The 26,082-nt window shown below is 35.4% G+C and overlaps 1 protein-coding gene across 16 annotated transcripts in view; it reads right to left on the bottom strand.

Annotated features, from left to right (window-relative positions):
* Positions 1–26,082, bottom strand: part of LOC123513061 (protein unc-80 homolog) — a 154,928-nt gene that overhangs the window by 40,369 nt on the left and 88,477 nt on the right. For 14 of the 16 annotated variants that reach the window (XM_045269877.1, XM_045269885.1, XM_045269887.1 and 11 more), the window contains 18 exons: positions 25,797–26,009; positions 25,337–25,472; positions 25,105–25,225; positions 22,620–22,780; positions 22,415–22,506; positions 15,977–16,124; positions 15,734–15,822; positions 15,427–15,537; positions 15,110–15,229; positions 14,865–15,022; positions 13,148–13,245; positions 5,273–5,373; positions 4,961–5,083; positions 2,048–2,172; positions 1,692–1,899; positions 1,236–1,425; positions 888–1,054; positions 477–614 (listed from right to left, as the gene is read on the bottom strand). In XM_045269877.1, coding sequence (XP_045125812.1) covers positions 477–614; positions 888–1,054; positions 1,236–1,425; positions 1,692–1,899; positions 2,048–2,172; positions 4,961–5,083; positions 5,273–5,373; positions 13,148–13,245; positions 14,865–15,022; positions 15,110–15,229; positions 15,427–15,537; positions 15,734–15,822; positions 15,977–16,124; positions 22,415–22,506; positions 22,620–22,780; positions 25,105–25,225; positions 25,337–25,472; positions 25,797–26,009 — 2,499 coding nt within the window. The remainder of the gene's footprint in view (positions 1–476; positions 615–887; positions 1,055–1,235; positions 1,426–1,691; positions 1,900–2,047; positions 2,173–4,960; positions 5,084–5,272; positions 5,374–13,147; positions 13,246–14,864; positions 15,023–15,109; positions 15,230–15,426; positions 15,538–15,733; positions 15,823–15,976; positions 16,125–22,414; positions 22,507–22,619; positions 22,781–25,104; positions 25,226–25,336; positions 25,473–25,796; positions 26,010–26,082) is intronic. The other 2 variants (XM_045269879.1, XM_045269892.1) reach the window with 1 other exon arrangement.

Below are 26,082 nucleotides of genomic sequence, written 5' to 3'. Positions count from 1 at the left end.
GAATATGCAACTCATCCTATATCTAATTTAAAGGGGTCTGACTTAGTGAACCTTTACTGCATTACAAAACAAAAACTATGTATGAAAATGTGTTGTAAGTTTTATGTTGTGACACAGGTTTCATATCTTCACTGGACTGCATGTAGATATATAAATGAAGCTGGTGCATTTCAAATGATTCAAGAAAAAAATAATGACATAATATTGCTCATGCCGAGACTATTCATAAGTGTAATGTAAAGACAGTAGCACAAAGAAATTCTTCTGACATCCACTCTTAAATTTCAAGGAACAGGTGCTGCAGTAAACATATACATAGATCAATTTTTCTATTTATATATGTAGCCAAGACAAACAGGAAATACAACATTTAACTACAATATGAAAACAAGGATGGCCAGATAGAGGAAAATTAAAGAAACTATCACTACATGACCTCATCTTTAACAGACACATTAATACAACACCAGCATCACCTGTGAAGGGAGGCGTGGGATGAAGCGCACCAGACGACGCAGGAGGCGAATCATAACATCTTGTCGCTCTCTTGTCAGCTTCTCCAAGAAAAATCTTAAAAACAATGCTGAGTCCTCCACCAAGCATGACCAAATTACCTGATGACATATGTTATGTAGCTTAACTTTATAAAATATGGATAATCTCATAAAAAGAGTCATTATAGAACTATCTTTCTCTCTTTCCTTCTTCTTTAGTCTCTGATACAGTTTTCTCACAAAACTTATATCATTGTTTCTCCATAATAATTTCCTCACAAAAATTGTCATACAGAAAAGGTTATTTACTCATATTTTTCAAAACTTTAAGAAAATTCTGTGGAATATAGACTTTATTTCTACAATTAATCAATAAATAAATCACACTAGTACCTGCTGAGCTGCTTCATAGACTGCAATACCATCTGGAGTAACAGCTGGATCATCTAGGAGGTGAATGATAGTAAGCACAGCTGAGCACAGGCAAGATGGAAACAGCTGCTGCACCACAGATACATGATGGGAACTAGTTCGACCCACCTCTCCTTCTGTCTCCTCACCTGAAATAGTTTTGATTATAAATGTGACAAATTATTTCAAACTATAAGTTGCAAGCAAACATCATTATTTTAGTTTCTGCTTTTGAACTTTGGTATGTAATAGAACTACCATATGTCAACACAAAGCTTGTTTATTATTCTATGTAAATATATCTTTTTTTTTACAGTCATAATATCATACCCTCCTCATGGTCATCTGCAGTCACATGATGGAGTGCAGGCTCATACGCTGCCTGGATAGTAACAGGAACTGTGGTAAGCAGGAAGTTCTCTCTTTCAATGCGTCGTTTCTTCTCCTCAGCTTCCAATGCAGATCGCACCATTTCTGCTTGCAGCTTTCGCCTAGTTCGAGTGGCTGTGACAAATGACCTCTGATGGTAGGGAAGAGTAAATATCACAATGAACCAAAATTTCTCCATTCTGATGAATGACAAATTCATTCATGTGGTTTGCAGTCAAAATATGGATCATATTACAACTTTGTGAGGTAAAATCAGAACAAAAGGTCCCAATTTCAAAACGTCTTCATATAAATACTCTGTTGTAAAAGGTTGTTTTAGAAATTAAGTTCTACTGTCTTACAAGCATGCCCTAGACATTAAATTTAAATAATATATGAAAAAAAATATTCACTTACATGTTGAATTTGATTTACAGTCACTTCATCCACATTGGTTTTAAAGTGAGGCATCCAAGGTGGATCTACTACAGGCAAGGACTCCACACCTATCTTGGGTGACGGCAGGGGAAATTCAATACCATGTGGTGGTACCTTGAAGGTGACTTGGGCCCCCTCTTCCATGCGAGGCCAAGCTTGATAACGTGATTGCCACAGCACTTGGAATCTGATAAGAATATTGTACCTTACATACTCCACATGAAATGTATCTATGCTCATTTAGACAAAAGAAATAATCACATATTATACATATAGTTACAATTTAGCAGTGTGACTGTTGATCTATTACTGTTTAAAATCATAAAATTCCATGCCTGAGAATAGCATTTAGTCTGGTATTGGGGTCAGGATGAGTTAGCTCCCTTGTCATAATGTCTGAGGTGTGGGCAGGCACTCTCACCCCAGCCAGGATGAACACTACTGCTGCTGTTGCTGACACCTGGGTGAAGTTAGTTAGGCACTGTAACTTGCAAGGTAAGCTTACATTTAAGTATAATATATAAAAATGTTAAGCAGTGTGTGTGTGTGTGTATTCACCTAGTTGTAATTTTACAGGGCCTGGGTATCATACTCGTGTGGCCCCGTCTCCATATCTACACACATCCAACCTTCCTTTAAAACTATGCACACTCCTCGCTGACACCACCTCCTCACTCAAACTATTCCACATATCTTTGTGGGAAACTATATTTCTTCACATCCTTCAAGCATATTCCCTTGGCTATCTTTTTACTATGCGATCTCGTAGTTCTATTCAAATTTTCCTCTCTCAACATCATTTGCTCATTATCCACTTCATCCAGACCGTTCAACAGTTTATAAACCTATATTAAATCTCCTCTTTCTCTTCTTTGTTCCAAGGTAAGCAAATTCATTTCTTTTAATCTCTCCTCATAGGTCATTTCTGCCAATTCGGAACCATTTTTGTTGCCATTCTCTGCAATCTCTCCAACTTCCTTATATGCTTCTTTTTTATAAGGGACCAAACCACCCCAGCATATTCCAATCTTGGTCTAATTACAGTACTAATTAATTTCTTCATCATATCTTTATCCATATAATGAAAGGCTAATCCAATATTTCTATCAAATTATATGTTTCTCCAAACATCTTGTCAATATGAGCCTCAAACTGCCCATGGTCTTGTATTATCACTCCCAAATCCTTTTCCTTTTCCACCTTTTTCAACACTACTCCTTCACCCATCTTATATGACCCTCTTGGCCGTCTTCCACTCTTCCCATCTCCATCACATGACTTTTGCTCAGATTAAATTCCATCTCCCACCTCTTGCTCCACTCCCAAATCCTATCCAGATCTGCCTGTAAAATTTCACAATCTTCTTCACTCTTCACACACCTACACAACTTCGCATCATCCGCAAACAAATTAATATAACTGTTTACTCCCTCTGGCATATCATTAATATAGACAAGGAAAAGTATTGGTGCCAGCACTGAACCTTGTGAGACTCCACTCTCCACCACCAACCAGTCCGACTTTGCATCCCTTATTACCGTTCTCATCTCCCTCCATCTCAAGTAGTTTTCCATCCACTTTAACACTTTTCCCTTCAGTCCTCCATAAATCTCTAATGTGTGTGTTGTGTGTGTGTGTGTGTGTGTGTGTGTGTGTGTGTGTATATTTACCTACCTAATTTAGGTAGGTAAATACACACACACACATGTGTGTGTGTGTGTGTGTGTGTGTGTGTGTGTGTGTATGTGGTGCTGTAGAGAAAATGCTTCTTTTGTTCTGCTTTTTTTCTCCCTTATTTTATACTAGTAACAACTTCAAAAGAAGACCAAATACAGTAGAAACTTAACCCAATAACAATAAAAGAAAAGAAAAAGTGTTACAAAGTTGGAAAGTGGTATTTCTCTTTTGCCTTCTGTGACAAGTTAATGGTACTGGATGTACAACTGTAAAAAGACAGCATGAAAATTTGTAGTTCTTTGCCAAGTAATTCAAAGAAATAGTTTTGCACATGAAAAACAATGAAAGATTGATTGATCATGATTCAGAAATGATGCAGTGGTTTCAACAGTGAAGGTAGAGTAATGACAGAGCAAATTAAGGTGTTTCATAGCAAGTTTATCAATCAAGTGGTTTAAAGTTACCTACATGTCACCATGATACCTAGGCTCTAGCTGGTTACACCAAAGATGTGTTTTGGGTGGTAATATGGGACCTAATATGGGTACTACTATAAATAAAATGGTCTGCGCCACTAATGGGCAGAAGTTGAACAGCGCTTCCCACATATACTCTTCAAGTATGCCTACAGGCACTATAGGCCATAACATAAAAGAAAAGAGAAAAAAAAAGTTTGATTTAGCACATCACTAAGTATACATACCTGTCGAACTACTGTGATTTAGCATTAGAGACCATAAATTTGTGTATAAAAATTATTAAACCATAAAAAAAGGAAGACACACCCAAGGTCTGTTAAGCTGCTGGAAAATGAAGTAAAAAAGACCTTTTCATCACTGCCAAGGAATGGAAGGAAGCACAGTAACACACCCCGATGTGTTGGGAGAGGTGTCACATATAGAACACTTGAAAAGGGGAATTTATTTCAAATTGTTTAAAAGAAGCACATGAATATATATATAAAAAAAAATAAATAAATAAAAAAAAAATAAAAAAATAAAAAAAAAAAGGCATGTGGAGAGAACATGTAAGATTTTTAATATGCCATAAGATTTGAAAATCAAAGAAATTACATATGACTTATGCAAAAAACCTAAGATTTGACAGGTATGAGTATACTGAGGATGATTGCAGAGATTTCAAGGTTCATGGAAGAAAAAATAGATGAATGAAGGTGCTATAGAATACATCAAGTTTACCAGGACTGTTTCTTATTTCCCACTTTATGATATTTGTGTTTAACTAACATTTAGTGCAGTAACTGCTTCATTTCACTTAAAACATCCTCTAGTATATTAGACACACTATTAAATCTTTTGCCTTTGGGAAGACACTTAATCTATGAAGGTTCAAGAGCCAAGGGTGCAAAAGTATTGAGAGTCAACCAGTATTACTACTCTACAAAGGTTCTAGAGCCAAGGGTGCAAAAGTATTGACAGTCAACCTGAATTAAGAATCCAACTTTACTTGAAATTCACAATAATTATCCACTGTGTATATTTTAAATAATGCTGGAAATTGAAAATTATTTATACTTATAGCAAGAGAAAACAGTAACTTGCAAGGCTCACCTCATTCTCATATTCCAAGAGCATCTCCCAGGCTTGGGGAACAGCATCCAATAGTATATCTTCACTCATCACAGCCACAGCCTTACACACCAAGGACAGTGGTGCATGGCTTAATCCCATCACCTGTTGTATATTATATATATATATATATATATATATATATATATATATATATATATATATATATATATATATATATATATATATATATATATATATGTACTCAAATTATATTCACATTTATGACAATGGAAGGAATTTAAAAAAATTCAAAATACCAGCTACCAGTAGCTATGTGCATGAACATCATACCTGAGTCTTTATGTACTTCATGATGGGAGTGTCACCCTTCTTTGGTCGCTTCTTATCTTCTTTTTTATTCGCAATATCCTTGGACATATCTTTACCATCACCTGAAAAATATATACCTATGCTTAAATTTGCATATCAATAAAGCCGTTTTGCATATTGAAAAGAATAAATAACTAATATTTTGAGAATGAAGCTGCATATTGTGAGAAAAACATATTCCAAACATGCATATTAAAGGTAACTACTGTGTGTGTGTATTCACCTAGTTGTATTCAACTAGTTGTAATTTTACAGGGCCTGGGCATCATACTTGTGTGGCCTCGTCTCCATATCTACACACATCCAACTTTCCTTTAAAACTATGCACACTCCTTGCTGACACCACCTCCTCACTCAAACTATTCTACACCTCCACACATCTCTGTGGGAAACTATATTTCTTCACATCCTTCAAGCATATTCCCTTGGCTATCTTTTTACTATGTGATCTCGTAGTTCTATTTGAATTTTCCTCTCTCAACATCATTTGCTCATTATCCACTTCATTCAAACCGTTCAACAGTTTATAAACCTGTATTAAATCTCCTCTTTCTCTTCTTTGTTTCAAGGTAAGCAAATTCATTTCTTTTGATCTCTCCTCATAGGTCATTTCTGCCAATTCCGGTACCATTTTTGTTGCCATTCTCTGCAATCTCTCCAACTTCCTTATATGCTTCTTTTTATAAGGGGACCAAACCACCCCAGCATATTCCAATCTTGGTCTAATTACCGTACTAATCAATTTCTTTATCATATCTTTATCCATATAATGAAAGGCTAATCCAATATTTCTAATCAAATTATATGTTTCTCCAAACATCTTGTCAATATGAGCCTCAAACTGACCATGGTCTTGTATTATCACTCCCAAATCCTTTTCCTTTTCCACCTTTTTCAACACTACTCCTTCACCCATCTTGTATGACCCTCTTGGCCATCTTCCACTCTTCCCCATCTCCATTACATGAGTTTTGCTCAGATTAAATTCCATCTCCCACCTCTTGCTCCACTCCCAAATCCTATCCAGATCTGCCTGTAAAATTTCACAATCTTCTTCACTCTTCACACACCTACACAACTTTGCATCATCTGCAAACAAATTAATATAACTGTTTACTCCCTCTGGTATATCATTAATATAGACAAGGAAAAGTATTGGTGCCAGCACTGAACCTTGTGGGACTCCACTCTCCACCACCAACCAGTCCAACTTTGCATCCCTTATTACCATTCTCCTCTCCCCCATCTCAAGTAGTTTTCCATCCACTTTAACACTTTTTCCTTCAGTCCTCCATAAATCTCTAATTTCCATAGCAGTCTCATGTGAGGTACCTTGTCAAAAGCTTTTTTTAAATCCAAATATACACAGTCCATCCATCCCTCTCTCTCTTGTATTTTGTCAACCCCTCTTGAATAAAAGCTCAGTAGATTTGTTACACATGACCTCCCTTTCCTAAAGCCAAATTGATGATCCGATAGTAACTTATGATCTTCCAGGAACCGTATCCAATATTTCTTTATCACCCTCTCACAAATCTTACTGACCACACTAGTTAAAGACACAGGTCTATAGTTAAGAGGCTCTTCCTTACTGCCTCCCTTATAAATGGGCACCACTTCAGCTCTTTTCCACTCTACCGGTACTTCCCCGGTTTCTAATGAGCACCTTATAATATCATATAATGGATCTATCAATTCTTCTCTACATTCCTTCAATAATTTGCCTCAAACTTCATGTGGTCCCATCGCTTTATCATCTTTAAGTTCCTCCAACATTTTATATAACTCCTTTTTAGGTATCTTAATGTCATCCATATGCACATTTCCTTCTACATTTTGAGGCTTTACAAACATTGTTTCTTTAGTAAATAGTTGTTGAAACCTATTATTTAGCAATTGCGCGATATTCTTAGGGTCATCTACTATCCCTTGCTCTCCTTCTTTCAATGGACTCTCTCTTTTTAAGTTTACCATTTATGAACCTGTAAAATAATTTTGGATGTTCCTTACTCTTGTCTACAATATCTTTTTCAAATTTTCTTTCTTCCTCCCTCCTTACCCTCACATACTCATTTCTCACCACTCTATAATTCTCCTTATTTAGTATATTCCTGCTCTTTTTCCATCTTTTCCAAGCCACATCTCTCTTTTCTTTAGCCTTAACACAAGTTGCATTAAACCAATCCTTTCTCTCGGTTTATACTTTGGTACAAATTTGATAACTCCTTCTTTATAATATTTCATAAAAATCTCATATTTTTTTTGCACTTCTCTGATTTGTAACATCTCCTCCCAATATAATGTTCTAAAATAATTTCTCAAATTTTCTGTGTTCATCTTTCTATAATTCAATCTACCACTCCTGTATGTCTCATCTCTCCTTCGTTGTGTTATTGCCATCTGCATTTCCATAACCACATGATCACTCTTCCCCAATGGACATTTATATTGTATATCCCCATATAGGTACACTTCTCGTGTTAACACCAAATCCAGTCTAGCCGGTTCATCATCTCCTCTATATCTAGTATTTTCTTTCACCCTCTGTTCCATCATATTTTCCATCATTAGATTAAGGAATCTCTCTGCCCATGCTTCCTCTCCAACACCACTTACTAGATCTTCCCAATCCACTTCTTTACAATTAAAATCTCCTACTAGTATCACCTTTTTTTTCCAGTTAATACACTTTCCAAACTCTGTAAAGTATCCTTGATCATATTGTCGTATTCCCTTAATGTCCAGGAATTTGTTTTAGGAGGTACATAGGTCACCATGATTATTAATTCTTTTCCATCACTTTTTAACCTTATGCTTATCACTTCTGCATTGTTCTTCCCATACCAAACCTTATCCACATTTATCTCCTTCTTCGTCATAATCATAACATAACTCCTCCTCCACCTTTACCCTCTCTATCCTTTCTCCATATATTATATTTATTATCCAAATTTACCTTTGTTTTTTCATGGAATTTTGTCTCAGTCAAACACACTATATCAGGCTTCTCCACCATCACATAGCCTTGCAATTTTAATCTACTTGACAGTATCCCATCCATATTAGTATACATTACACCTATTGCTCCCTCTAGGGGTTCCTCCGCATTCCTTCTTTCCACATACCATTTTCTGACTCTCTCTCCTCTAACTCTCCAAAAAAATTTTTCTTTTTCCTCTTCAGCCCGTTCATCATTTTTCCTTCTCGCCTCTTCCAACAATTCCGTATATCTTCTCTCTTCCTCATTTCTATTTTTTCTTACGTACACCTCTTTACAACCTTCTACCTCTCTTAATTTTGATGTTCTATATAAAATGTTCTCCACAGATTGTTGTGACTTCAGTACTACTTTAATCGGTCTCCTTACTCCCTCCTTATACGGACCCAGTCTATGGATCTCTTCCACTTCTTCTTGTAGGTCTTTTTTTTCATCATCATTTAGATTTTTTAACAGATCTCTTACCGTTTTTAATTCTTCTTTAATTATCTTAGGCTTATATGTTATATTTTGTTCTTTCATCCCAAATATTAACACACTCTTCTTCTTTTCTGCTATTTCTCTTATCAATGTTTCCTTATTCTTCATAACATTAACCAGTTCCTTAGACCTTTCCTTTTTGTCTTCATTCAACTGATCTTTAATTATTTCTTGTAATCCAACCATTTCAGCTTCCCTGGACTCAGTCCTTTGTGTTTTCTTCAGTTCCCACTCCCTTTTAAACCTCTCATTTTGCTCACTGATCATTTCCTTAAAGTCATCTTTCTCCATTTTCTCCTCCAACCGTCTCTTATATTTTTCAACCTCCAGTCTCAAGTGTGCATTCTCATCCACCAATCGTTTTTCATTTTCCTTCAGTCTCTTGACTCTTTCCTTCAAAGCCTTGCGAAATTCTTTATCCTGCTCCTCCTCACTCCTCTGAACTTTTAATTCCTTCACCAACTCCTCAAATTTCTTTTCTAACATTACCAATCTACCTTGCATTGTTGCCCCTGTTGAAGATGGACTCATATTTTGAATGGCTACTTTTGGTTTTGCTCCCTGGGCCTCATCAGCATATTTTGAATTTGGTAACTTATTTCTTACAGGTCTATCCATTTAATTTCACTCTTCCTGGGAGTGTGTGGGTGTGTGGTGGTGTGCACTGGTGGTCAGGCCTGGTAGCTTTGTGTGTGTGTGTGTGTGTGTGTGTGTGTGTGTGTGTATTTATCTAATTGTATTTACCTAATTGTAACATACGGGAAAAGAGCTATGCTCGTGTTGTCCCGTCTCCATATCTATTAATGTCCAGCTTTTTCTTAAAATCATGAATATTCCTTGCGTTGACCACTTCCACGTCTAAACTATTCCATGCTTCCACCCTTCTATGAGGAAGCTATATTTTTCACATCTCTCCTATAAGTGGCCATTTTAGTTTTTCCCATGCCCTCTCGACATTCTTTCATTCCACATACACAGATCTTCCCTATCCATTTTTCCATGCCAATCATCACTCTGTATATTGCTATCAGGTCTCCCTTTCTCTTCTGTTTTCCAGGGTCGGAAGTTGCATTCTTTTCAGTCTGTCTTCATAAGTCAAATCTCTTAAGTCAGGCACCATTTTTGTTGCAGCCCTCTGTACTTTCTCTAGTTTCCTTATGTGTTTCTTTAAGTTCGGAGCCCACTGTATTGTTGCATATTCAAGCCTCGGTCTTATCATTGCAGTAATTATTTTCTTCATCATTTCTTCATCTAAATATCTGAACGCCACTCTTATGTTCCTCAATAAGTTCAATACTTCTCCAATTATTTTGTTTATATGTCTCTCTGGCGATAGGTCATTGGTAATTGTCACCCCAAGGTCTTTTTCTTCATGACTGGTTTTATGTCTTCATTTCCTATCTTGTACATACTCCTGATTCTTCTTTCACTCTTGCCAAACTCTATTTTCTTGCATTTTGTCGTGTTGAACTCCATTTGCCATGTACAGCTCCATTTCCATATTCTGTCCAAGTCTTCCTGGAGTAGTTCGCAATCTTTGTCACATCTCACTTTTCTTAACAATTTTGCATCGTCTGCAAATAGGCTCACATAACTGGACACCCCATCCACCATGTCATTTATGTAGACCGCGAACATTACTGGTGCCAACACTGATCCCTGTGGAACTCCACTCTCCACCAAGCCCCATTCTGATGGTCTGTCCTTAATTATTGTTCTCATTTCTCTTCCTACCAAAAGTCTTCCATCCATTTTAGTAAACTGCCATGCACTCCTCCTACCATTTCAAGTTTCCAGATCAGTCTCCGGTGTGGTACCTTATCAAAGGCCTTTTTTAAATCCAGATATATTCCATCAGCCCAACCATCTCTTTCCTGTATTACATCTATCACCCTCGAATAGTAACATATCAGGTTTGTCGTGCATGAACGCCCTTTTCTAAAACCAAATTGACACTCACAAAGTATGTCATTTTTCTCCAAGAAGTCTGTCCATCTATTCTTCACCACCCTCTCACACATCTTAGCTACCACACTTGTAAGTGACACTGGTCTATAGTTCAATGGGTCTCTCTTGTTACCTGATTTATAGATTGGGACAATGTTAGCTCTTTTCCAGTCTTGGGGCACTACACCTTCCCTTAATGAGGCATCAATTACTTCACAAACTTTTTCTGCCAGTTGCTCCTGCATTCTCTTAAAATCCATCCTGATACCCCATCAGGTCCCACAGCTTTTCTCACTTCTAAACTCCCCATCATATTCTTGATCTCCTCCACAGTTACTTGAAACTCCTTCATAATCCCTTTCTGTTCCATTACCAGTGGTTTGTCAAAAGCAGTCTCCTTTGTGAATACCTTCCGAAAGCATCCATTCATAGCCTCTGCCATTTCCTGGGATCTTCACTGCATACTCCATTTACTTCTAAACTTTCAATACTTTCTCTATTTTTGATGTTGTTGTTCACATGTCTGTAAAAAGCCTTGGTTGGTCTTTACATTTATCAATTATATCCTTTTCTTGTTTCTTTCTTTCTTCTCTTCTAATCAACACATATTCATTTCTTGCTCTTTTGTAACTTTCCCACTGCTTAATCCGTCTTTTCCTTCTCCACCTCTTCCATGCATCCTCTTTTCTTGTTCTAGCCTTTTCACATCTATCGTTAAACCAGTCCTGCTTTCCAACTTCTCTATGTTGTCTTATTGGTACAAATTTTTCTCACCTTCTTTGTATATTTTTATAAATTCCTTCCACTTTTCATTTGCTCCTTAGCACTCTTGAATTTCATCCAATTTGTCTCTTGAAAGAATTTCTTTAGGTTTCCAAAATCTGTCTTGGCATAATTCCATCTTCCCACTTTATATTCTTCATTTCTTCTAGATTTCTCTTCATCTATCACCTTGAACTCCAAAACTGCATGATCACTCTTTGCTAAAGGGCACTCCACCCTCATCTCCTCAATGACCATTGGCTCTGTACTAAAGACCAAGTCCAGTCTTGACGATGCTCCCTCTCCTCCAAACCTAGTATCTTCTTTGACCCACTGAGTTAACACATTTTCCATTGCCAGTGTCAATAGTGTATTTCCCCATGTTGTCTCTGATCCTTCCATTGACCAGTCCTCCCAACACACCTCTTTACAATTAAAATCTCCCATCATTATAGTTCGTTCACAGCCACCCAACATTTCTTCCAGACATGTTCCTGTATCACTTATCATTTCTTCATATTCCTGTACTGACCATGCATTTGTCTTAGGTGGTACGTACACCACTATGTAGTGCCTCTTTTTTCCTTCATTAGTTTCTGCTCTGATCTTTAGCACTTCTGCCTTTCCCATACCTTCTTTCACTTGATCCACCTTTATATCTTTTTTAACCAGCAACATCACTCCTCCTCCCATCTTACCTACTCTATTTCTTTTCCAAACATTATATTTCCCTTCTGTGTGTGTGTGTGTGTGTGTGTGTACATCAAATGTGCATGTGTGTGTACACCATGAGTGTATGTGTGTGTATGCCACAAGTGTATAAGTGTGCACATGCCATATATGTAGTACTATATAAGTAATGCATTCATTACACACACCTTATTAAGTGTTATTGGTAACTGGAGTGCAAAATGTGAAAAGAAACAAAACTCAGGTAACTCAAATTTTCAGAGAAGTAAGACTGGTCGTCTCCACAATTGGTCGGGCTTATGAGTGGGCTATAGTATTTCTTGATATATTATTCCCTTCATTACCATGATGCATTTCCATATTCATTCTGCTTACTATTTAGTGATTTTATACAGGTTCTAAGACTTATGTGGGAATTCAAATTGTGATGACTCTGGCCATTAATCTTCTGACCTCCATAGATCCATGATTATGTAAATAAAATTGTCTAATCAAACCAAAAACTCATGATAAAAATGCATTTCAGTACTGAAGGGGTTAACAGAGCCTGCTTGATACATGTAAAACTGTGTCTAGAGAGAGTGATGATCTTCCCATGAGGTGACAAATAGTGCAAGAATGGTGCCACATGAGAAACTGGAGAGGAACTGATGAATAAGTTCAGGAAAACCATATTTATGGGAAGGAAGTGAATCACAAAAAAATAAATAAATAAAAAAAAAAGAGAGAGAGAGAGAGAGAGAGAGAGAGAGAGAGAGAGAGAGAGAGAGAGAGAGAGAGAGAGAGAGAGAGAGAGAGAGAGAGAGAGAGAGAGAGAGAGAGAGAGAGAGAGAGAGGTGTAATATTATATTTATGATAAAAGAAGATAATTCTTAATGACTGAAACATGTAGAGCAGACTTTTTAAAATTTTTTCCCCTTGGTTGCTCTCCTTAATATATATATATAAAAAAGACACACCATCTGTATCAATGGTATCCTTGGACAGGTGAACAGCAGAGCCTTGGTGATGACCCAACTTGGAAAGTACATCAGAAATATCAACGTTGCGATCAATTCTGAAAAAAAATAAAAAGAAAAAATGACACATCAAAATTTATATATCTAAATTTCAAAATATCTCCTCTATCTCTCTTTCACACACTTATTTTTGTATTTTATGTAAGAGTGGAAAGCTGACCAAGGGCAACAAAAAATTTCAAAATGCCCCACTCAGATGCCAGCTCCCCCAGCAGGTCCTATAGCGTTAGCCAAAAGATAGGGACAAATGTCTTAAAACCTACCTCTTAAATGAAGTCAAGTAAGAGGAAGTTGGAAATATAGAAGCAGGCAAGGAATCCCAGAGTTTACCAGAGAAAGATATGAAAGACTGAAAGTACTGGTTAACTCTTGCATTAGAGAGTTGGACAGATTAGGGGTGAGGCAAAGAAGAAAGTCTTGTGCAGCGAGGCCACAGGAGGAGGGGAGGCATGCAATTATCAAGATCAGAAGAGCAGTCAGCATGAAAATAGCGGTAGAAGATAGATGAGAAAGAGGCTGAATGCAGTCATTCAGAGGAGGGGAGTTGATGAGATGAAGAGCTTTTGATTCTATCTTATCGAATAAAACTGTGAGTGAAACCTCCCCAAACATGCAAAGAGTACTCCATACAAGGACAGATAAAGCCTTTGTACAGAGTTAGCAGTTGGAGGGATGAGAAAATCTGGTGGAGATGCCTCAAAACACCTAACTTTAAAGCTGTTTTAGCAAGAGATGAGGTGTCAAGTTTCCAGTTTAAATTATAAGTGAAGGACAGGTGGAGGGACAAGAAAAACTGGTGGAGATGCCTCAAAACACCTAACTTCAAAGAAGCTGTTTTAGCAAGAGATGAGGTGTCAAGTTTCCAGTTTAGATGTGAAGGACAGACTGAGGATATTCAGTGTAGAAGAAGAGGGGATAGATGTCTAGAAGGTTGTGTCAAGTTGGCAGATGTGGGAATTGAGTTTTTAAGGTATTGTAAACTATTACTAAGTTTTCTCAACCCTAATCAGAAATCTTAGAAAGATCATAAATCTGGAGTTCTGTGGCGTCCCTGCATGATATGTTGACTTAACCTCCTTCCATGCACATTTTTTTATTTTGTTCATTGTTTACATTAATGCCCTCTTTCTCTCTAATCTTTAACCTTCTAACTGTTCTTACATTGATCACTCAGTTATTTTTCAAAATCTTCATTTGTTTGCTTTGATCACCTTTATCATAGGTATCATCCTCTTGTCTTTTCCATTTTAAATATTCTCTTTCTTTTTTACATTTCTTGTTCAATCTGGTATATTTCTCTGGTGATTTATTGCATGAGTCTCTATAGTACTTCCTAGCATATTCCTTAACCTATTCCATGCACCAAATATCTGTTTTAAAAAGGCTAACTACAGTCACACTATGTATATATGTATATACCTCCAAACTGTAAATATTAGTTTTTAATAAATGTTTAAATGTTCAAATATTCATTCATAAGGTGTACATGGGAGTGGAAAACAATAGTAAATGAGAATAAGGAGGGAAGAGTTATTTCTTAAAAATGTCAACTTAATCAGCAAGTCATTTATTTTACTGGTTAAAAAAACATATTAATCAACAAGAACTAGTGAGTAAAAAAAATCATTATTCAATTCTTCAATTTGAAAAAACTTACTTGTCACGGCGTGCAAAACTTTCCTTCCTCTTCAATGGAGACCCATGACCCTGCTCAGAAGCCTTCCTTCCTGTCTTCTTGTCCTTCTTGCTGTCCTGTTCTCCAAGGCATCCTACAACTGCCTCCTCCTCTTGTTCTTCAAATTCTTCACCATACATCTGAAAGAAAGAAAATGATTTTGCCTTTAGAAATTACCCTAATTAATTACAATTTGCTGTTACCAACATTACCAACAAAGACAATACCTTTCTAACTGCAAACATGAGTCTCCTGCAGGCTCGCATATTTCTTTTGTAGCAGTAAGGATGGCAGAAGTTTTGGTGTGTGCAGGTCATGTTATAAAGGGAAGAGATCTGTACCACAACCTGTAGAAGAAATGTCATTTTAAATAAAAACTGTAAATTTTGTACTTATTGTTTGGGAACATTTCACATACTTAATAGGCCTCAAGAATTTGTGACATTATCACTCATCCACTATCATGATCAAAGTATACCACAAGTGATAAATAAACAAGATAAGAGTTTCATTGTTTAATCATCACAAGCTTTAGTGATTGAACCTTTAGCCATGGCATGTTGGTGGTGAGGGATTCTTCATCAATGTCAGCATCAGTGGGACTATCAGGCAGGTCCTCATTGCTCATGACTCCAGGACTTTCCTCGCCAGACACCTTGAGAAGTGAAAAATTTACTAAGAACATGCAAACAAAACTTAAATACAAACACACTTACAACAAACACAACAAGATGGATTTCTAAGTGAACAGATCTATGAATATTTTATTAGTATCAAGCATTTTACATAATAACAAAAGATAATAGAGCCATTTTTCTAAATTATACTCTCATTGGTTATGAGAGACTTACTTCTTGTTCCAAATGCTCTGATGTGTCTGAACGCTCACTCACAGCTGACACTTTTCTTCTAGATCTTATGCTGTCGGATCTCTTGATGGCTAAGGAAAAGTATAATTTGCATTCATCAACTAGAACAGTGAAAACTTAAAAACAATAAAAAATTGGTAATATGTAATTTAAATAATAAACTACAGGAATGGGATTGTTAATGGATTTTTTTTTCAATTGCTCACACTGTCATTAATAACTTACAATCTGAATCTGCTTCTTTTGATCTCCTATTAAGTTTGAAGGATCTCCTTTTGAAAGAAGAATTATGACTACTGCCTTTCTTGAACAAGTGATGACTTCGGCTGGATTGTACAGGTCGCCTACGATCTTCCTCACAGTACTGTCCACTCTGTGGAGGAACACAAATGTGGTTATCTGGCCTATAGCCCCAATGCTTCACATAAGTTACTTAAACCCATTAGTCTGCACTTTGGATTGTCAGTCTCTAATCTTATACATAATCATTATATCATGCTATTCACACCTATTTAGTTTAAATAACTTCAGTGGATGCAAGAGCATGAACTTTAATTAAGCAAATATGTAGATAAAAATGCAGAAAAGAATGCAATTACAATTTGTTAGGGATATCTGAACAAATACAACAAAGCTGATAAAATATATATATATATATATATATATATATATATATATATATATATATATATATATATATATATATATATATATATATATATATATATATATATATATATATATATATATATATATATATATATATATATATATATATATATATATATATATATATATATATATATATATATATATATATATATATATATATATATATATATATATATATATATATATATATATATATATATATATATATATATATATATATATATATATATATATATATATATATATATATATATATATATATATATATATATATATATATATATATATATATATATATATATATATATATATATATATATATATATATATATATATATATATATATATATATATATATATATATATATATATATATATATATATATATATATATATATATATATATATATATATATATATATATATATATATATATATATATATATATATATATATATATATATATATATATATATATATATATATATATATATATATATATATATATATATATATATATATATATATATATATATATATATATATATATATATATATATATATATATATATATATATATATATATATATATATATATTCATTAATTCATTTTTTTTATAATTACACCATTACCTTAATACATAAAATATTCTTAGGATTTTATTGGAGATGGAAGCAAGATCCCCAGCCCTGTTTCCAATCTACAAGATTCGTTATAACATTCTCCATGCATCTCTTCACAATATGAAGTTGATTACTATCAATGAAATCCATCACGTATTGGAGAATATATATCTATGAATTTTCCAAAGTGCTATTCAGTGACAGAGCACTGTGTTGCATTTGCAGGTTCTTTATATTTCTAATAAACTCTTTATTTCATTGTTAGGAGACTAGCTTAATGAAGCTGGTACCTTGAGTTACAACTATAATTAATTCTGTGACGAAGCTCGTATCTAAATTTTCTTGACTCAAATAAATTTTCCCCAATGAAATTAATTGAAATGCCATTAATCCATTTCAACCTCCGGCCCCCGAAAAAGTTTTTGTTATATGATTTTAGATAATTTAGAGATATCTAGAAATTAAAAAAATGTATAAAAACATAATACTATAACAAAAAATTATATATAAATAAAAAAAATTTATAGAGTACATATATTTATCTTTGAGATCAGGGGTGCATTCAACAGGACATTACTACCATGGCATCTTGCCATGAGAGTAACTTTGTGCTGGGATTGTCAATTAGATGGAGTGTACAAAAATGGCCACACACAGGAGACTGGCTGCTCTATTCATCACAGAAGACCTCGTTAACAACACTGTACTAGAAGCTGTCGACATTATTCATAAAACAAATTAAGTTTTATGGGGGAAAGAGGAGGAGAAATAATAGAGGCCACACAAGTTTGTTTACAACATTATTCTCCACACGAGGGGGTTGGGGCATTGGAGGTAAGCATGGGTGGAAGAGATAGGCAGATATGTGGTAGGAGTTTGTTTCATTTTGTGCTTTCTTTTTCAGTCACTTTTGGTGAACATGAACTCATTTAATTGCTGAACTTACATGTTACACTCTCAATGCTACACTTTATTGCTGAACTTAATTGCTCCACTTTTTTTTACTTCACATTTGATTAACTTAATTTTCTGCATTGCTTTTTTGTCTGCAAGGTATTTCACAAAATAGCTGTCCAAGGATGTTTCCTTCATCCTCCTTTCCAGAAAAATTTGAGAGCGAGTTAGGCATATGTCATTACAAGGTCACACTTTTGCTTAAGACTAATGGTCACACAAAAAAAAATTTAACTGCACAAAAGCACAAGATGCTAGCACAACCCAAGAAATGCTTCCATAGCAAGGAACAATAAATAAATAAATAAATAAAAAAATTTGAAAATAGTGGCAGCAAATCTGGAGCTAGCTTGTAACTCAAATTTTGGCTTGCAAAAGAAAGCAAAAAATTAACTGAGCTCATATTTCTGATTATTCAAAAGTCAAGGTGCTTATAACTCAAGGTTCCACTGTATTGTGTTCCTTATAAAAGGGCAGTATTTAGTGATGCATATTTAGTTAGCCAAGCATTTCATGCATATATATATATATATATATATATATATATATATATATATATATATATATATATATATATATATATATATATATATATATATTATTCTAACTTAAAATTGGAAGTTAGCAAGGACTCAGAGTGTCAGCTTAGTCAGCTGATGCACCCACTGGCTGTTAATTCATCAAATGTTAATTGGAAAGCTTGTTCACAAAGTTAAAGGATTCGTTATACCTGAAATTCAATAGAAGGTTATATGAAGGCTATATATATATATATATATATATATATATATATATATATATATATATATATATATATATATATATATATATATATATATATATATATATATGCATGTTTAAAGTCAACAGCAAGTCTACAATTATTCTCTTTTAGGAGCAAGCTTTTAATTTTTACACAATTGTGCATTTGTCTTCTTTCAACTGTTGGAGTGCTGCACCAAGTCCATTTTAACTCAAGATGTATTTCCATCCTTTGCAAGACCATCTTTACAAGTAAGGCGAAAAACGGGAGGCAGTCGAGCTTCTTATACGCTGTGTGAGCAGACATGTGAGGGAGGAAACTGAACAACCAATCAGCGTGTAGCAAGAGATTTTATAATAGATGATGATATCAGGTTTGGTGTTTTTATTCATGGGTTTGACATTTATACTACAAGAACACCATGTCCACACTGTACAAAGATGATGAGAATGCCATAAAAAATATAATCTACAGAAATGGCAAACCTATGAGTAGAAATACCAAACTTGATATCATCATCTATCATAAATCTCAGAAAACAGCTGCCCTCGTCATAAAGAACAACTGCTTGCCTCTAGTGAACCCTCTACAGGAAGTGAATATCATATACCAACACACGTGCTCTGTTAGTGATTGCAGTCGCTATCTTCAAGGAACATCGCCTATACAACCATGACACTTTCCAAGAGAGTCACAGCATACCTTATTGAGGGTGCTATTCAATGTCCCTACATGAATGAGTGCAAAATTATCCTTGAGACACCATAAGGACAATAACACCATCATTTTAGAAAAAGAGAATCATTATAAGAGACTGAATGACAGAAGCAGTTTTCATTTACTTAGAAAAACCTACAATCAACACATAACAACAAGCAGAATCTTCCCTCCTAAGTAAGCGCCAGCCAACCTGCAGCCTGTTACTTGCTACACGCTGATTGGTTGTTCAGTTTTCTCCCTCACACGTCTGCTCACACAGCGTATGAGAACCTCGCCTGCCTCCCGTTTTTCACCTCACTCCTAAAGATGGTCTTGTAAAGGACCAAAAGACGTCTTGAGTTAAAATGGACTTTGGTGCAACCCTCCAACAGATGAAAGAAGACGAATGCACAATTGTGTAAAAACTAAAAGCTCGATCCTGAATGAGAATTGTAGAGTTGCTGTTGACTTTAAACATACATACATACATTCATATATATACTTATTTAAAAAACAATGCAAGCGCTTCATGCTTGTACAAGTGGTATACTAAATAATCCATGCATGCATGATCATTCTTGAAACAATAAGGTAATAATGAGTGTTATGTGTACATTACCCAGATACATTTGCCTACAGGGGAACAAGCACATCATTGTGTCATATCTCCATATCTACTATTCTTCACCTAGGACTAATTCTTTAATAATCATGCAAATCCCTTTTCACCGTGGAGGAGCAACAGTCTAAGAATGTGAATGATGTATGTGTAATGCTTAGGATGGGCCAACATGTGTGGAATGGCTGACCTGGTACAGGCTGAGAATCCTTTAACAAAATTTCCAAAATCTGAAAACCTTCAAGTCTTTTTTTCTTTTTCTTTTTCTTTCTTTTTTTAAGTCACATGACATGTCACAAATGGAAAAGCCTATACAGTGCTGGGAAGGTTCCACTGCAAATAATAGCTAATGAAGGGCAAAGATAATAGTGTGTCAATACACCAAAGCTGCAAAGTTTGATCTTCTGCCATGGATCATATAAAAAAATGGCAGATTGTCATGTATGTCAACTCACATGCTTTGAATATGCTAGACATAATTCTTTAATCATTGACAGTAATCATCTGACAGACTTCTCTCCTGCAAATTTCTCCTTTTCTGCAACCTTCTCATTTCATCACTCACATTAATTATTTTCTCCTTACAGTATAATGGATCCTGGTAAACTTAACAAAAAAAAGAGAATGTTGTGATGTTTGCTTGAAAAGGACTTAGTCATTGGGAGACTAAAAGGAAGATAAGAAGATGAGAAGTAGCTGCCCCATGGATGGCAAAGGCTGCACTAGCACTTGGAACAGCTGTCATTCCCTGTCCCAATGCAGCTCACAAACCTCTTCTAACTGAGGGAAAGAGGGAGTAGCAGCCCAATTTTCATCAGGAATATGTTCCATCAACATAGTATTCATGTATTTGTCTTCCCAGTCTTTCTTACTCTAAGGAGTGATAGTTGTTCTAAGCACTAGTGTAGATTTTACCACTTGTGTGATGGATGCCTCTAATCTTTCTTTCCTCCTTCTAGTCTCACAATTACTGAGCCCTTTTTTAACAAATGCCATCACAACACTCTTTTATGTCAATGGTCTCACCAAAATCTATTATAATATGAACAATGAAACAAGGTCACAGTGAGTGAAAACAGACAGAAAAGTGTGAGAGAGATATCCCTTCTCACTGTGTCTCATAGTTATTCTTAAAATGTCAATGGTTCAAGAACTGAATCTAGTATCTTCAGGGCATGTGAGTTGCTATGTGTGACAATTTACCAATATCTAATACTTCCCACAGGTGCTTTTGTCTTTAGGCACACTGTCAAGTTAACAATTTTTCAATTTTTTACTACATATAAAGTACATCTATAGTTTTATTTAGTTATCTATTCTACCACTTGGAAGATTCAAGAATCCCTAAGTTAGACCACTTAAAGCCATGTATCTACCTAGTTGTATTTACCCAGTTGTAGTTTTACAGGGTCTGGGCTTTATGCTCGTGTGGCCCCGTCTCCATATCTACACTTATGTAGCCTTGTTAGAGTGACAAGAGAGAATTATCTCCCCAACTGAGTAACTGTAAGAATTCCATGTGTAAACTCATGACCTGGCAGTCATGAGCAAAGCACTCAATTACAAAACCATCTAGTCTCCTGAAATTTTTTGCTCCAAAATGTTAAAATCTATCTACAGTAACAATCCTTGATTCTAAATTCCAAAAAAATCTGAAATACAAACAAGTGTCTGATTCCAAGTCCTTAAGGCTTAATCTAAGATAATGTGAACTTTTATAAAGAAAGATAGCTAGCAAAAGACTTCTTGTCTATTGAAGGTGTTTCAGATATCTATGGTTCTGTATAAAAAATAGAGATAAATTCATATTACAGATCTTTCCTATATATAAAAATGCTTTGAAGTTAAAGTAGTCTCTAATTACAATTCAGAATATGAAAAAATACTGGGATTTTTTCTTTTTAAGATAAACTTCATGAACATATGAACTTTAATTTTTAGGATATAACTAATAGTTCTCACATCTTAGAATATTAAATATACTTCATATAAACTAAATTCACTGTATATATTTTCCTAGATATCTGGAATATTGCAATAAATACAAAGTTCTTGCAGAACATGTAAGATGTCACCTTTCAAAAGTTAATCACTGAAACAAAGCAAGCAATATAAGTACACAGTGCATAAGCCATGCAATTACATACTGGACATGGAGAGAAAAGAGGAAAAAAAGAAAATAGTATTTAAACAAGATGCACAAAATTTTTGGAGCAAGTAGGTTCTTACTCCAACTAAGCATAAAAGACAGCTGGAGCTGGACCACGAAGATGGAGGATGGGAAGTGTTAGCTACACCTGACGAGGTAACAAGGTGATTGTGTGATTCAAACCTGTACCGTAACTGTGGTGTTGGAGCTGTCAACGCTTACATTGTCTGGATCATGCGGGGCGAAGCTGATCTTGCGCTCCCCAGTAAACCCAGCTGTAAAAGGTACCAACTAATTATTTCTTATATGTTATATAAAAGTCAAGAAAACAAAGATAAGCTACAATAAGCAATGCATACTACATACAAAGTCAATCTGTTGATCATACCTGGATGGGCATCACCAATACTTTGAAGGCTTTGAGCTGAAGGGTGAGAGTAGCCCATTGAAGAAAGAGCCATAGATTCCCTCCTAACTGGATCTCTTCCAACTCCAAGTACCCCATAATGAGGTCCCCAAGCTGAGGGCCTCTCACCTCGCACTGACATCCTGTTGTGCAGAAAAAGAGAAATTTTGTTTAAAGGAATTCAATATATTACAACATAACAAAACCAGTAATGAAATAAAAGCAAGAATACATTGGGCAAATATCAATAGCTCAAAATAAGAAGTTCTTTAATACATGTGTGTATTTACCCATTTGTATTTACCTAGTTGTATATTACAGGGTTTGAGCGGGGCTCATAGTGACCTGTCTCCATATCTATATGTATCCAACTTTTCCTTAAATTTGTGCACACATTCTGCTGCTACACTCTCTTCACTCAATCCATTCTAGATGTCAACTGTCCTATGTGTGGTGCTCTCCCTCAGTCCCATCACATGGACAATCACCAAGGTCTTTTCTCCCCTAGCATAGCGATCTAACACTTCCAACTTTTTTTCAATGGTTACAATCTTTCTTGATTTCTTTGAATCACTTTCCTATGAGGAGGTAGGACACTTGGATGCCATAGTATAAGACAATAGGTGAAAATGCAGAGAAATAATCCACTCATGGAGGGTTAGCTCCAGACTGAGGAGTGAGGTCTCATGTATACATTTATGTTCACATAACAACATTTATATTAGCTTTTTACAAGCCTTACCAACAAGAAAGGATTTTGTGATGCACAAAGTGAAATCTTGCATGGAACAATGAAAACAAAGCGAGAGAAGAGGATAGAGGCATTTGTGATAAGCAGCGGCTGCTGCTTCTTATTATTATTGAGACTACATGGGATAGGGGATAGGTTAGTTGATTGGATTAGTGAATGGCTTTCTGATAGGAAACAGAGAGTAGTATTAAATGGGGCAATGTCTGAGTGGAAGGAAGTGGTTAGTGGGGTACCCCAAGGATCAGTGCTAGGACCTCTTCTTTTCTTGGTGTACATTAACAATTTAGATATAGGAATTAGTAGCAAAGTATCAAAGTTTGCAGATGATACTAAGATAGCATGTGTAGTACAAGGTGAAAAGGACAATTACAGAATACAACGAGACCTGGACAGGCTGATAGCATGGGCAGACAGGTGGCAGATGGAGTTTAATTCTAAAAAGTGTCAGGTTATGCATTTAGGTAAAGACGACACATACTTTAGCTATGAGATGGAGGGATGTTGGCTAGAGGCAGTAGAGGAAGGAAAGGATTTAGTAGTAGTGATAGACAGGACTATGAAATTTTCAAAGCAATGTTTAGAAGCAAGAAATAGGGCAAATAGGATCCTGGGTTTTATAAATAGAAATGTTAGTTATAAAAGTAAGGAAGTGGTGCGTAGCTTATATAATTCCTATGTTAGGCCCCGTTTAGAGTATTGCATACAGGCCTGGTCACCCCATTATAGGCAGGATATCAACATGTTAGAAGCAGTTCAGAGAAGAGCAACTAGGATGATACCAGCATTAAAGCGCCTGGAGTATAGAGATAGATTAAAGGAATTAAACATGTTTTCATTTGAAAGGAGATGTATAAGAGGGATATGATAGAGTTATTTAAAATGTTCTCAGATACAAACTACATAGATGTGAGATCTTTCTTTACCTTAGAGGAGGGAAATAGGACTAGAAATCATGGCAGGAAGATTAGAAAGCAAGGCTGCAGGTTAGATATAAGAAAATATTTCTTTAGTCATAGGGTGGTAGACTTCTGGAATGCATTGCCAGAGGGGGTTGTAAACAACACTAGTTTGACAATGTTTAAAAACAGATTAGATAAGCACTTAAATTTCTTAGATTTATAATTATGTATAGTGCTGCATGATAGTTTTTATAAGAAATTTACTATAGTTAAACAAGACATGATCCCCATGTATGGGGATCACAGATTGTAGAAGATTTCGCAGTAGGACTTAGCCCTGTTAATGGGCCTAATATTTAGAATTAGTATATAATGTATTGTGTACTTGTAAGTGTATCTTTAAGTACTGATGATGAGGTCGCTGTGCGACTGAAACAGGATAACCTAGATGGGCCCTGGTGGCCCTTTGTTATCCTATTATTTATGTTATGTTATGTTATTATGTTATTATTCTTGTGAGCCTCTTTACCTTATATGTTGCTTTCACCACAATTTTTGTGTTTTTACCCCTTTATTGGCTGCTATAATGGATATCATACCTTTGTATTCATATACAATCATGCCATGAGGATCACCTTCACTCTGCGGCACAGAGACAAGTACTGTTCCTTCTCACAAGTGTGAGAAGGAAGAGAGCATCTCTGAACACATAAAAATAAGAGGCTACCCACAAGATTATTGAGTTACTCTGGAGACATTTCTCTCAAGTAATAAACAACCCTTTCTCTTCATAGCAATTATAACAATACATGCATACCTTGTATATTTAGGTAAATTTCGATAAGTTTCTCTCAGAAAAGCAGTGATCTCCAACAACAGCTGCACTGCTACCAACTTCAAGGCAGTGGGACAGTCTGCTCCACCTTTGTTCACACTCACTGGAACATAAAATAACCATAATTGATTTGACAAATTAATGATATGAACAATAATTTTATTAAACTTTAACAATGCTTAAACATTTCATGTCAATTATAGTCTTTCTGTACCTTCATCCAGAAAATCCTCTTCTTCATCACTGGTTCTCAGGTTACGTTTGACCTCCTCATCACTGACAGTGGCCACCACCTCTTCCACTGTGGGTCCAGTTTCCTCCAACATCTCTTCTAGACGGGTTCCTAAAGCCTGATCCCCCATTATATCATGTGAAATAATTTCATTAAATTTTCATAAATATCAACAAGAACCATTTTACATTTCAGAGTGCATCATCAAGCTAATATCAAATCAGATGAGACTGATAAATGAGTTACATGGTCTAAAACTGTGTTGAAAAAATTTCAGGATTTCAGACACTGCTCCATTATAAACTGAATATTTCTAAGATCATGTTTTCGGTATTTTTATAACAGTGACAAATTACATATTATATAAGATGGAATTAAATATCAACCAAAATAATGATCTGTAGATCCTAACTGTATAACACATCTACAGTTTTCAACTGACCTCAGCCCACTGATAAAACATTCTGCCAGCAGCTCGTTGAAGGATGTACATTCTTCTTGCCCCAGAGGGTGGTGCCCTGCCATGAGGCATTGAAGGTCTGTACATGGGAAGGGACATTTTGATCCAAGCTGGCCAGGCCCCACGGTTACATCGATGGACAAAGTGAGACACTTCCAAAAGGAAGGAAGCACGAGCCACTACTGGAGCCCCAGGCTGTAGAAAACCAATACTCAGTGACTATTAACTTTAAATTCTCAGTTATATATATTAGAAAGAAATTTTCCTT

The sequence above is a fragment of the Portunus trituberculatus genome, chromosome 35 (genome assembly GCF_017591435.1).
Source record: "Portunus trituberculatus isolate SZX2019 chromosome 35, ASM1759143v1, whole genome shotgun sequence".
Taxonomy (NCBI): domain Eukaryota; kingdom Metazoa; phylum Arthropoda; class Malacostraca; order Decapoda; family Portunidae; genus Portunus; species Portunus trituberculatus.
This window is presented reverse-complemented; position numbering and strand designations above follow the sequence as displayed.